Source organism: Pogona vitticeps, chromosome 6 (assembly GCF_051106095.1).
Source record: "Pogona vitticeps strain Pit_001003342236 chromosome 6, PviZW2.1, whole genome shotgun sequence".
Classification (NCBI taxonomy): Eukaryota; Metazoa; Chordata; class Lepidosauria; order Squamata; family Agamidae; genus Pogona; species Pogona vitticeps.
This window is the reverse complement of record NC_135788.1, coordinates 102108619-102122769: the sequence shown is the minus strand read 5'-3', so window position 1 is coordinate 102122769 and position 14151 is coordinate 102108619. Positions and strand designations below refer to the sequence as shown.

The 14151-nt window shown below is 42.4% G+C and overlaps 1 protein-coding gene across 1 annotated transcript in view; it reads right to left on the bottom strand.

Annotated features, from left to right (window-relative positions):
- Positions 1 to 13011, bottom strand: part of LOC110086939 (RNA binding protein fox-1 homolog 3) — a 46305-nt gene extending 33294 nt beyond the window's left edge. The window contains exon 1 of the mRNA XM_073004440.2: positions 12720 to 13011. Coding sequence (XP_072860541.1) covers positions 12720 to 12806 — 87 coding nt within the window. The 5' untranslated portion in view covers positions 12807 to 13011. The remainder of the gene's footprint in view (positions 1 to 12719) is intronic.
- Positions 13012 to 14151: the final 1140 nt, after the last annotated feature.

Below are 14151 nucleotides of genomic sequence, written 5' to 3'. Positions count from 1 at the left end.
TGTCTCTCAAGAAGGGAACTATAATCCATGAAAGGTCACACTGAAATAAATTAATTGGACTTAAAGGTGTGGTGTTGATTTTGGTTTTTTTCTGGTTGGTCAAAAAAAAAAAGTCTTCAACTGGAAGGCTCTCTTTTAAATGATGGCTCTCTTGTGCCCTCATCGTTCAGCACACCAGGGGGTCCAGGAAGTTAATAGGCATTTATACATGCAACCCATGCTGTGAATTGTGAGTTGCGTGTGCCAAACAGATTTTATGCCGCTCCTACTGAGACTGGTGCTCGGGTACAAGTGAAACACACAATCCCTGCACCAGCTTGGGCTTGATCTTCCGGGCTGGCTTCCCACACATCTCCTTTGCTAGAGCTTGGAACAGATGGGAGGAGAAGCTCTTCCACAGATGTCTCCATTGCTATTTGACAAGGATGTCGTACAAAAACGTAGGAGAGAGTTTTGGCCAAGTTGTCATCACAGACAGGGTAAAATAGCATCTGGAGTGTACCATTTAGATTGCATGGGGAGGGGTCTTGAACTAAATGCTCCTCCAGGCTAAAACATACTATTCACACAGAATTCGGGAAAAGGGGTTTAGTCTATCCAGAGACATCCTGTGATCTCAGTGGGGCAGGGGAGATGTCTTACCTTTAGTGCTTAGATCAAAGGCTGCTGCCAGGTCTAGCCCTCTCCTTGCTACACTAGCTTACTGCACGTAAAAATCTTTCACTCCCAAGGAGCAGTGTTTCACTGTGAGCCCTCACCTGCATTATGATGATAAACTGCACCTTACACAGGAGATCTGTAATGGATTCACTCAGCATTTTGTGTTTTTCCAAACACAGCCACAGTGGGGAGCTGATAACGCATCCTCCCGGCAGGGAGTTTTTAAAGTTACTCCTATCTGGTTTTCCTCTTCAAAATTCCCCTCCCTTCACTACTGTTTGCTCCACACTTTTCAAGGTAGATTTTCAAGGTAAACAACTTGAGTTAATGCACTTGGATTTCAACAGTACAAGGACAGGCAGCATATAGTCTGGTAAATATTGTGTGTGTGCTTAGTCGTTTAGTCGTGTCCGACTCTTCGTGACCCCATGGATCAGAGCACGCCAGGCTCTCCTATCTTCCACTGCCTCCCGGAGTTGGGTCAAATTCATGTTGGTTGCTTCGATGACACTGTCCAACTATCTCATCCTCTGTCGTCCCCTTCTCCTCTTGCCTTCACACTTTCCTAACATCAAGGTCTTTTCCAGGGAGTCTTCTCTTCTCATGAGAGGGCCAAAGTATTGAAGCCTCAGCTTCAGGATCTGTCCTTCCAGTGAGCACTCAGGGTTGATTTCCTTTAGAATTGATAGGTTTGTTCTCCTTGCAGTCCAGGGGACTCTCAAGGGTCTCCTCCAGCACCACAATTGAAAAGCATCAATCCTTCGGCGGTCAGCTTTCTTTATGGTCCAGCTCTCACTTCCATACATCACTACAGGGAAAACCATAGCTTTGACAATGCGGACCTTTGTTGGCAAGGTGATGTCTCTGCTTTTTAAGATGCTGTCAAGGTTTGTCATCGCTTTCCTCCCAAGAAGCAGGTGTCTTTTAATTTCATGGCTGCTGTCTCCATCTGCAGTGATCATGGAGCCCAAGAATGTAAAATCTGTCACTGCCTCCATATCTTCCCCTTCTATTTGCCAGGAGGTGATGGGACCAGTGGCCATGATCTTAGTTTTTTTGATGTTGAGCTTCAGACCGTTTTTTGCACTCTCCTCTTTCAACCTCATTACAAGGTTCCTTAATTCCTCCTCACTTTCTGCCATGAGTGGTATCATCTGCATATCGGAGGTTGTTGATGTTTCTTCCGGCAATCTTAATTCCGGCTTGAGGTTCCTCCAGTCCAGCCTTTCACATGGTGTATTCTGCATATAAGTTGAATAAGCAGGGGGACAATATGCATCCTTGTCGTACTCCTTTCCCAATTTTGAACCAATCATTAGTTCCATATCCAGTTCTAACTGTTGCTTCCTGGTAAATATTGGCAGACTCCAACTCCCATCTTCCCCAACCATCATCTCCAGTAGCCAGGAATGCTGTGGATTAGAGTTCAGTAACATTGGGAAGACTGCAGCTTAACTTTATCAAGGATGTCCAGTACTGTGAACTGAACTTCAGTGCATTTGCAGGTTGTTCAATGCAAACTTTCCACTGATACGTCTATATTGTCTGTTTTCACTGCCACATGAGATGGCTTTGAGACTTCATTTGAGCTTTGGACTGCCAGTGCTGAGATCTGAAAGCTCTGGTTGTCCCTGGAAACAGTGCTTCCTCCAAATACATTGGAGGCTGTTCATGTGTTTTTCCTTGTGTCTGGGAGAGAAGTGCTTTAGAGGGTGGATAGACAGTTTCCTCTCATCACAGATTCTATACAGCCAGACACCTGCAAATGGGGAACAGGTTGCTCTACCTGTCCATTACCACAATCTATTCTCACAAGAAAAGGTTGCAGCCTTGGGACGTGGGGGATGTGTGAAGGCAGCAAAATCTCTATCTGCTACATCATACATTTAGCTCTCCGTCTGCTTTGTGAATTATATGACACCCTTCACCAGTGTACGTAAATAATAACGCCAACGAACAGTCAAAGAATGGCTCGTGGAAGCTTTAGAAATCTCACAAACTGACACATTGACCAAAATGAATTTATTGTTTCAGCTCTAGTAGGCAAGAGGGGATATAATTTCTTTAATTACTGGAATGTATCTTGCTATTTCACTGAGACGTGCTTGAATTGTTTTTATAGAAATCTTTCATTAAATTTTTGTTTCATGAAAGGCAAAAGGTCAGGGCAGGCTCCAAGTCATCTTTAGTATCATCTACAGGAATACAAGGGACGTGGTGGCGCAAGGGACATGGTGGCGCAAGGGACGTGGTGGCGCTGTGGGCTAAACCGCAGAAGCCTGTGCTGCAGGGTCAGAAGACCAGCAGTCGTAAGATCGAATCCATGCAACAGAGTGAGCTCCCATTGCTTTGTCCCAGCTCCTTGCCAACCTAGCAGTTCAAAAGCATGCAAATGCGAGTAGATAAATAGGTACCACCTCAGTGGGAAGGTGAAACGGCGTTCCCTAGTCAAGCTGGCCATGTGGCAATGGAAACTGTCTTCGGACAAGCGCTGGCTCTACGGCTTGAGCACCACCCCCTAGAGTCGGACACAACTGGACTAAAAATGTCAAGGGGAACCTTTACCCTTACCTTACAGGAAGACGAGTGTGTTGCTTGTAAATATTGTTACCCTGCAGGAAAGGACCTTTCAGGCTGCTTTTGCATCTGTACTCAGAAGTTATTATTTCATGCATATCCGATCTAACTCCTTCTCTCCCTCACTTTTTACAGGCATCTAGGATGGGCACTTAAGCATTATTCTTTCTTATCACCAAAAGGAAATGTATCCAAAGAAAGAGAGAGAGAGAGAAGGATTTTGATAAAATCAGCGTAAAATGAATTTCGAGACTGCCTGCTCTGATTTAAGTTGAATTACAATATAACTTGTCATGATAAGAAAAATTGTGAGCAGATGACCTGCATGTCTGCTTGGTTGGTTCCTTCACACATTTACTGTTGATGGAGAACTGGCCTCATTCTCCCTTCTTATGCTTCTTGAACTTTCAGCCAGACACGGACTGGGCACTTCTTTCAAATAGAGGGTTGTTCTCTGAGTATCCTTCTGCTGTGACACAGATTATATGACCACTCCACTTTCAATTTTCAGATGTTTAACAGCTGGTCTGAGTTTTCCATTTGTGTTTTTAGATTCCTTAAATAACACAAATGGAAAATTCAGACCAGCTCTTAAACATCTGAAATTCACCTTAAGTGGACTCTCTCCCATTCATCCCACATCCAACTAAAACACAATTTATTTTACACATGCAATTTTATTTCCTTTTTTTATGCTGTAGAGTTGGAAATTTTTGACAATGCATGGCAAAATGCCTAAAGGTCTAGCTAATTTGCAATTATCAGATGTTGGTGAATTAACAACCAATTTCATTCTTGGCCAGGCAGTTAATGGGAACTGGAGTCCAACATCATCTAGAGGGCCTCCGGTTCCCCATCTCTGCAACAGATGATTGTGTCCAACCTCCTGCCCACTTCTGTTTTAGAAGAAATCAAGAAAAGTATCTTAGCCCTACATTACTCTCATGGTTGCATTACTTTAAGCACTCTCCTAGTACTGTACACGTCATGACACTTTTTTTATAGTTTGTCAAGACCACTCTAAGATGGCTGAAATGAGTGCATTTTCAATGCTAACCTTAAAACCTCAGTTCAAATTCACTTTTCATCGGATCATAACCACATGCACTAGAGAAAACAGGTCCATCCACAGGGTCTCATAGGGAACATCTGATCTGAAAGGCAAATCGGGGAGGGGGGGGAGAGCGAAGCATATTTGAGAGGCACCTGTTTCCTATAAAGCTGCATGCTCATTTAGGAAACAAAGGGAGCAAACAAATAGATGACATTTTCCAGGCTTGCAACCTGCTCCCAGGATTTAGCCCTCCTCACTCACCCACACACCCACACACTATCACTGGATGGTTTGAAAAACAGCTCTCCCAGATACCATGTCTTATCAAGGTTGGCTCAATTTCCCATCCTTATAAATAGCTCCCCACTTGACTGTAGCGCCTTCTTGTCATTCACGGCCAAGAGGGCCCCCAAAAGGGAAGCAGCTGAGGGTCCAGAGTCTTAAATACAGCACGTATACAGGGACACTTTTTAAAGACCGAAGATGGAAGCCAGATTAGATTAGCTGGATAAACAAGACTTTTCTTTCTTTCTTTGGCTACACAGGCCTTATTCCTTTACCCTAATTTAATTTACTGAGCACAATACAAACTGCTTTGCAGTTTCTTTTTCTAGTCCAGCCATCTCCCAGTGTTGGACTATATTATCCAGTCAGACTAGCAGCAAATAACTAGGAACTTTGATCTACCACATCAGGGAGGTTCGGGGTTGGGAAGTAGACATTATAAAGCGCCAGACTTACTTTCAGTTACATGCTTTCCTTCCATTGTTATGAGCTGAAATAATAACTGTCTTACTCTTCCTCCTTCCCCCAGAGGGGAGGATTTATTTTAGTTTTTCAGACTGAAAGGGAGATCATAGCTGAGTTCTAGAGTACAGGGTTTTCATGCAGTTACAATCCCTGGCTTTTAAAATAAAATAATAATAATAAAAAAAATAAGAAACCAGGTGATGGAGAGAACGGCTACTTGAGACTCTAGAGAGCTACTTCCAGTCAGAATGGAAAGTCCTAAACTCAATGGACCAATGGTTTGACTTTATAAAGCAGCTTCCAATGTCCCACTGTCATACTAAAGGACAGATTGTACACGAAGGCAAACGTGTATGTTCTCCTTTTATAGTATAATCTCTGCTGGCATGCACCTCTTTCAGATCCATTTGCCCAAGGAACCATACATGAAGCCAAAGCCGTGCTTGTCCCCCAATGGCCAACTATATAACAAGGGCAGACAAGCTCATGTTAGAACAAGCAGACAGTCTTTTCTTCTTAAGGAAGTTTCAAACAATGTGTTAACTGTATTGTCCTGCCCTGACACTATGTGTGATTAAAATAATCTTCCACCTCCTACAGGAACTGGCAACAACATTAAGAACTGATGATGATGGGAACATTCTTTTCTGGACTGTATTGAAAACAAGCAGTTGCATTTTGCGGGGGATTTGAAGAAACAGAATTGTGAACAAGTAGATAAAGATATGTGACCTTACAAGTCTCAAAGAACATAAGCAAAGCTGTGTTAAAGATGACTGCTGTCCACCTCTGTTGCCATAATGGCTAACCAAAAGGCCCAGTGGGAAACTCACAAGCAGGGAAAAAATGTAAAAATGCAACACAACCCATCTGCCCATGTTCTTCATCAAGTAGATACTGGTCGTCCTATGTAGGATATGGTTCCTGAGAGCCTCATCTTGCGTGCATTTTCTAGCAGGCAAGCCAAGTTCGCCTGTTACAACAAAACCCGCAAAATTCCTTTGGCATCACAATGGCTAGCAAGTTTTATTTGGCATGTGCTCTTTTGGATTGAAGCCCAATTCATCAGATGATGGATTTCTTAATCGCCTTTTAAAGTCACTCAAGTTGATGAACATCACGTTCCGTCTCTTAACATGTTTTTTTTTTCTGATTTTATGTGTGTGCATTTTAAGAATTGCAGAATGGACACAGACCAGCCTGCACAATGGGTCCCCTCCAGTGTGCAAAGCTACTGAGAAGATTCATGCTTGCTTGGGATGTGATGGGAGTCCATGCTATAGAGTGTTACAGCATGACACATTGTAAGAGCGTGCTAGTGTTTATGTCCAGTTTTTATCATATACCAGAGGCAGTCCTTATTTTATCCTTTGGCCCTGTTTTGCACTTCAGGGACATGCTAGAAATGCACTAACATCTACCTTTGTGCTATATATCTGAGCAGTGAGGAAAGATGGAGAGAAACGGGTCTAGGAGGTTCCCAACCTTGGGTTCCCAGATGTTCTTGGACTAAAATTCCCAGAAGCCTTCACCACTAGCTGTGCTGGTCACGATTTCTGAGAGTCCACCTGGGGATTTATAGCATGGATCTACAAATTCATGCACATGGATCCAAAATGTTACTATACCACTTCCTATAACCAGAGCTTGGAAATAACATGTCAAGGCTAAAATGGTTACTTTTGCATTGACCAAGAGGAAAGCATCTAGTCTCAGGAAAATAACATTTGAAAGTAGAATGAAAACATTTATTTTAAAACATTGTTCTTTGGACACATTAATTGGCTTGCCCTCCTTTTTAACTCATCACCACCAACTTTCATGCCAATGCATTAAATTTAAACATTGGCTGAACTCCAGTAGTGTAAGTTAGGTTGTGCAAAGCTGATGACATTGTCTAGCATGGTAATTTTTTGGAAATTAGGAATTTGGTGGACATTTTAAATTAAATTTTAATGTAATGATCAGGTAAGATCATCGTTCTAACTGGTTGGGTAACTCGGTGGTTTAGGTATCTGGCTGGGAATTCAATTCCCCACCGTGTCTCCTGCAAGTAGAGCCAACCTGTCAGGCCTTTGACAAACTGCATAGTTTCAGGGTGCCCCCAGAAAAGGGGAGTGGTAAACCACTTCTCTGTGTTTATCCAGAAAACTCTGAAAAAGGGTTGCCATAAATCACAGTTGACCCATTGGTGGCACATGATTATTATAAGATCATTGTGTTGGTGGAAATTTTCAGAAATTAAAGATCCCTCCCATCGTACAATCCCAAGCAGTTTCCCTGAAAGGGATCCCCATGAAACCTTGGTATCTTCTGTGGATGTGAGGATCAGAAATGTTTAATTTCCAAAAAAACTGCTGCTGAATGTGAAGTCATCAGTTTTACGTGGTGTAAATTACGCGACTGGATTTTAGCTGTTGTTTCCAAGATCTGCCTATAACCTCCCTCCTACCTAAAGAGGAAGTCCTGCAAAATACATCTGAGTCACAGGTAATTCACAACAAATGCCACCCAAGCCATTGAAGGATGGCAATTTACCATATTTTTCCGTGTATAAGACTATACTTTTGTCTAAAATCTTTAGACTAAAAATTGAGGGTCGTCTTATACATGGAAGCAAGCTGAGGAGAGAACAAAACAAATGGAGGGGAAAGCAGAGATCAAAGCAATTCTGTAGCACTTTTATCCCTTTCCCCCTACACTTGCTAAGCCCCACTTAGATTTCTTAATTTTGGATTAGAAAAGTGGGGGCGTCTTATACGTGGGGGTATCGTATACACGAAAAATACGGTACAAGCTGCTGTAGTGAGTTTTGACACAGTTTTCTGCTCCGGCAGTGCCAAGATGGACTATTTAATTGCAAAGGAATCCAAGATCACGAGACAAACTCTGTGGGGCCATGCCAAAGAGCTATGTAGTCCACCATTTGGTTTCAACAGTGGTTGTGCAGATTTCCCAAAAGGAAGCTCACAAGAAATGACAACGGTATGACTTTCCCTTTCCACTTGTGGATCCCTGGCAGCTGCTATTGAAAGGCTCCTTGTGTCTAACACTGAAGGTAATACAGTATGTAACCAGTTTGACTAGCAGTCATTAAGAGCATCATCTCCTCATTTCCTAATTTCTGTAATCCCCTTCTAAAATGACCCAGAGGTAGCCATGGATATATCATATGGGATTGGGTGGTATAAAAGCTCCAGAAATAAAATAAAATAGAATAAAATAAGTAAGTAAATATAAATAAATAAATAAATAAATAAATAAATAAATAAATAAATAAATAAATAGATAGATAGATAGATAGATAGATAGATAGATAGATAGATAGATAGATAGATAGATAGATAGATAGATTAGATAGATTAGATAGATAGATAGATAAATAAATAAATAAATAAATAAATAAATAAATAAATAAATAAATAAATAAATAAATAAATAAATAAATAAATAAATGTATACGATGGCAGAAGAAGATGAACAATGTATACATGGGAGGTATACATTCCTAGGGGAAGATTCACATTTAGGCAATAATTTTCAGTATGAGACTACGAATCTTGCAAGTACACACAGACAATTCACAACTATGAAATGTTGCAAGTTATGCTTGTCCATTCACTGGCTTCCTAGAACACACTAGGCATACAGGGAGTGTGGTGCAGTGGTTAGAGTACTGGACTCGGAATAAGAAGTCCTAGGTTCAAATCCCCAGTTGGCCATGAAACATACTGGGGGACCTTGGATCCGTTTTACTGGGCTATATCCACTTGTTAGTCCCAACTAAGTAGACCCATTGAATCAATAAGACTTTGGTAAGTCCACACTAATGTAAACACTTAGTATAATTGGGGCACTGCCCCACCTCAGGCTTAGGCTACACCCAGTAAACCTGTTCCTGGTCTCCTCTTTCTCCTGACATGGAGGATCAAGGTCCTTCCCGTGATCACCTCTTGCGGAACTGTAGACCTCATCACATTGAGGGGGAGGAAGGGAGGAAGAGCATGAACGCAAGTGAGCAACTCAACTGCCTAAATTGGTAATAAGGCACACCAGGAAGCAGTGTTAAGTAGGAACATTATGCATTTAGGCTGAGGCATGTGTATGCTTGCATGGGAATGCATGCTTATTTGTGAAGAGGAAAAAATATGCCAACTCAAATAGTCCCGTCTCTGCTTTGTCACCCTCCTCCCACCATTGTGCCTTCAGCCCCACCATTCCCAATGGACACCAGCCGTCACTAAAGCAGTGGAGGCTGGTAGCTCCCATGTCCTGGTGGCAGTGGATCCATTCCAGGTCTTCTACTACTGGATATACAAGACAAGAGTTAGCATTTGGGATGTGTGTTTTTATATGCCACCAAGTTGGTTCTGACTTATGGTGATCCTAGTAGGGTTTCCAAGGTCAGTGATATATTTATGCAGTGGTTTTACCATTGCCAACCCCCTAAGTGGGGATTTGAATGCAGGTCCCCTCAGTTTCAGTGGTCCAGTACTCTGTGCACTATCCTATCCTGACTCAACTGTGTAAAGGACCCATAAAGTTTAGAGTAAAACCAGGAGTGGTTTCACCTCCCTTGCAGCACCAGAATCACCAAAGATATATGTGCCTAGATGCATTCTCAGTAACTGCTTCATAGCTTTTCCCTTCTTTTCCCTCTGAGTATATATAAAAAAAAGCCTGGGACAGATTGTCTTCTGCTAGTAACGACCACACTGGGCAGACAGTGTGATGTAATGGTTCAAATGTTGGATTAAGATTAAGGAGATTTCAGTTTATAGACCTCAGTGAATTAACAACTATATTGAGTGACTTTAGCTCAATCTGTCTCTGTCAGACTGATCCACTTCACAGGGCTGTTGTGAAGGTAAAGAGTCAAACTGCTATGATTGCAACTTTGATTTCATTGCAAGAAAAGGCTGGATATAATTACAAATACTGTAATAATAATAATAATTTGTTTTCTAGCTGGGAAAAAAGTGTTTGTACGGGCTGATTTTTGCCAAATGTTTTATAGTTAATAAAATATCCTTCCCAACCCCAAATTTTTGGGGGGATGGGTTTGTGCCTATTATAGTATATGAGAAGGAAAAGCTTAATATTTAGAAAGCTCACCAAGGCCTTTTCCCCCCTGCCTGGTTTCCATAAGTATATTGAAGTTGATCTGGGATGTTACAAAGCACAAGACAGCCATAATTATGTCCTGCCTCCTGGATACAAGAACAAAAATCTCAGACCATTTGCATTACTTTAATGGCACAGAAGAAGTGCAGTCTGCAGCCTTGGGCAACATATTTTTAGGCTACCGTAAAGGATAAATAATAGTCAATAAACTATATCTTTTCCATTATATTTCCCATCCTATACAGTAGGTGTTCTGCCTGGGTCCTGAAATGGCTCTGGGGCCTGCCTTGGTTTGTCATCCGCACTGTTGTTGCCTAACTCTGATGTGTCCACTTTTGTTGCCATGTTACTTGTGGGCTTTGTTGTCTCACTTTAAATTGTGGCTTTCTGTGGGGATTTGAATGGCTTTCACCATCCCGCAAGCCACCTTTGCTCATTGCATTCAGGAGAAAGGACAGTTATAAACATGACAGGAGAAACTCTTTTACAAAAATAGTCTTAAAATAAGTAAAATAAATATAGGTGTTCCTCTCTGCCTTCTGGCAGATGTAAGAGAAGCTGAGAGTCACGAATAATTCCACAAGCATGTCAAACAACTGGTTTTGTTGGGAGCATTTTGGCCACGCCGCTACATTATTTGAAAGAGAAAACTAAAACAAGCACAAAAGACAATCTGAGAGAAAAACAAACTTGTGCTATCCCTCTCAGTGTGCAAATATCCAAAGGGAGCAAATCTTGTACACAATGGAAACAAATTCTTAAGATAGCAGCCATTTTCTTTGGAGCTACCAACAAAGCCGCTCATGGTTCAAGAGATGTGCCTCAGTAGCATCCTTCATGTAACCACAGTATGGTGGAGTCATTTTAGTATCAGAAGGAATTTTACTAACCCTACATATGCTGGGTGATCTGCCCAGTTAGTCATTATACACTTAGTGCTGCCAGGTGAACAGCTAGCTGTGGAAATTGATACAAGGGGAATTGAGGTTAATTGTCTGAGGAAAGCCTGGCTAACCAGGCAACATGGCAATCTGGAACTGGGGACGAAGTGCTCTTCTGAAAATCGAGCAGGCAGCAAAATTCACTCAGCCGTTTGAGCAGTTGCCATCATTCCTGGTAGGGCTCACAGTTAATGAGGACTGATGACTAGCACACATGGCACATGGCAAGCTTTTCCAAGGATGTACACTGTTGCTGGAAATTGCAGAAGGCTCTCTGTCTGCCTAAGTCCCACTCACCCCCAGGCTCAACAGTGGTGCCGTCAGGCCTTGTGAAACAAGAAGGCTCGTGAGTTACAGTGCTGACACTTTACTCCCTATGATGCAGTGTATAAATGCAGTACTGAAGTCAAGCCTCTTCTCACAACCTGAGTTCGGTCCCAATGAGTTCAAGTAGCTGACTCAAGACTGACTCAGCCTTCCGTCCTTCTGAGGTTGATGAAAAGAATACCCAGCTCGCTGGGGGGCAAAGTGTTCCTTGTATAACTATGTTGTAAAATGTTCAGAGACTATAGGGTGCTATGTAAGTTGAAACAACAACAATAACAATAATCCTTTCCTCACTGCAAATGGCATAATGGGCCTATTTGCAGCAAGAGCTTTCTCACCAGCCTTGTCTCTTCCTCCTGGCTTTTTGGTGTACACTGCTTGTGCACCCAGTAAAACACTTTTGTGTTGAACCACTGAACCTGGTGCCAGCTCAGGATGGGTAGAGATGAATGTTCCAGCCCTTCAAGTCACCTCACATTTTTTAAAAACAACAACAACAGACCATTATTGACCCTAGTGAGCCACTTTCCCTGAGATTTGTCTTCCTGCCTAGAGACCCAGAGAAGCATAGCAATTTCTTGAAATTTCATCCAGGACTCCTGAGATCTGGCAACCTACGTAACCCTATTTCTCTTCCAAGTAGTTCAGAAAAACATTTAAATTTGTGCATGTAAACAGACATGTCGTCAACTCTGAACAGTTCAGATACGGCATTTCAATCTAAAGCAACTGGCACCACTGTTACTAACTTAGGGAGTTTAAGGAAACAGGTCCTTAGGATGATGGACCTCCAAAAGAAAGCCAAACCCCCAAGTTGGAGCAGTATGTACTCTTTTTCACAAGGTCTCTCCCTTTTGTCAAATCTATCGTCTTTATCTACCAACATGACGATCTTCTGTGTGGCATCCCCATTTTAACTGTCTTATTAGTGAGTAATTAAACCTCCAGGGATTTCACCCCTGAGAGGCCTGCCTATTAACGGGGTCCATTTGATAGATATACTGAACAGAATCCATATAATCAGGTAAAAAAAAAGGTTTGATATCTCTGTTCCCACATGAGCCATAAATATCTCTCCCCTTACAAGGAAAAGACGTTCTCTCCTCCCCATTTCTCTCTGAGCAATTCTGTAAAAATAACTCAGGAATGAAGGGATTTATCTGTGGGGGGAGGCTTTATCAGCTGTCCCCTCAAGACCACCAGCCAGCCACAGCTGGGCCCTGTCAATGACACGGCCAGCAGGACCCACACCGACGCCCACACGCGAGAACGGAAAAGGGTCGTACCTGAACCAGCCCGGAGTAACATGGAGGTGCCGGCGGGTAGACAGGTAGGCTGTAGGGGTGCAGAACCACAGCTGGAGGGGAGAGCATGGCACATAATACAGTCCAGGCCTGACTGCCCAGTCCCAATAGGAGTCAAAAGCACCTCTGTCGGAGCAGCTTTGGCACCGGCTGAGGGAGTGTTGAGTGGCAGATGGGACGGTGCCATTGAAAGACGCCAACAGCTGTTGAGAACACAAGCTCCTGTCACAAACCGGCTGGGCAAAAGCATCTGCATCAGGGGGTAGAATCTCACTAGGGAGATGTAATGTTATGAGGCGCACAGAGTAAACATGAGGTACTGCAGTAAACGTGGCTTCTCCACAAGTTTATGGCTACCTTGCCACCATTATATTTTATCTCTCTGTCGCAGGGATAGAGAAGTAGCCTATGTTTCAATCTTTTAAAAGTTCTGAACTATTATTATCGACCCATTTTACCGGGATTTATTTGCAATTGATAAGTTATATAGCACATGATCCAGCTGAGTTAAATGTGTTTAAATCTATCCAGTTTCAAGGGAACTATTTAACATAGGCTTATATCTCTTCCTGTGGGAAAAAAAATCAATGGCACTTCTAGCACTATCCTATGGTGTCTGCTCAGAGGCAAGACCTGCTGGATTTAGTACAACTCCCTGTTCAAGTAAATGTGTTGAGGATAGCAACTTTACAAATGCTGGACTTCGATTGGCTTGTACCCTCAGTATTTCATAGTTTTACACTGTGTTGCCCACAGCCTTTAAGCAGGGAGGGTGAATAAACAATAACAATAACAATACCACCACGACCACGACCACGACCACGACCACGACCGCCACCGCCACCGCCACCGCCACCGCCACCGCCACCGCCACCGCCACCGCCACCACCACCACCACCACCACCACCACCACCACCACCAACAACAACAACAACAACAACAACAACAACAATAACAATAATAATAATAATAATAATAATAATAATAATAATAATAATAATAATAATAATAATAATAATAATAATAATAGTTCTGTCAACTCATTTCTGACTTATGCAATCTCTTTGAAGGTTTTCCAGGTAGACAATACTCTGACGTCGTTGACCATTCCATTTTTCTGAGGGTATTTCTGGGTCTTTGCAGCTTGCCCATGGCCATCCAAGCTGGCCCTACTCTCAGGAGGCACAGTGGAGAATCTAACTCCCAATCTGAAACCACTGAGCTAACAGGAAGATTACAAATCTTTTACATATAAAACACACAAAAGCTTATTAAAGCAGAGGCAGAGATTTTGCAGAGATTTTTCCAACCTTAGCTATTTTGCAGTGTACTGTACCTTCAGAAGAAGTTTTGACATTACTCCATCCCAAACATGGAATTTTAGACAAGGTTCATCCAGGATCATCCCATGCTA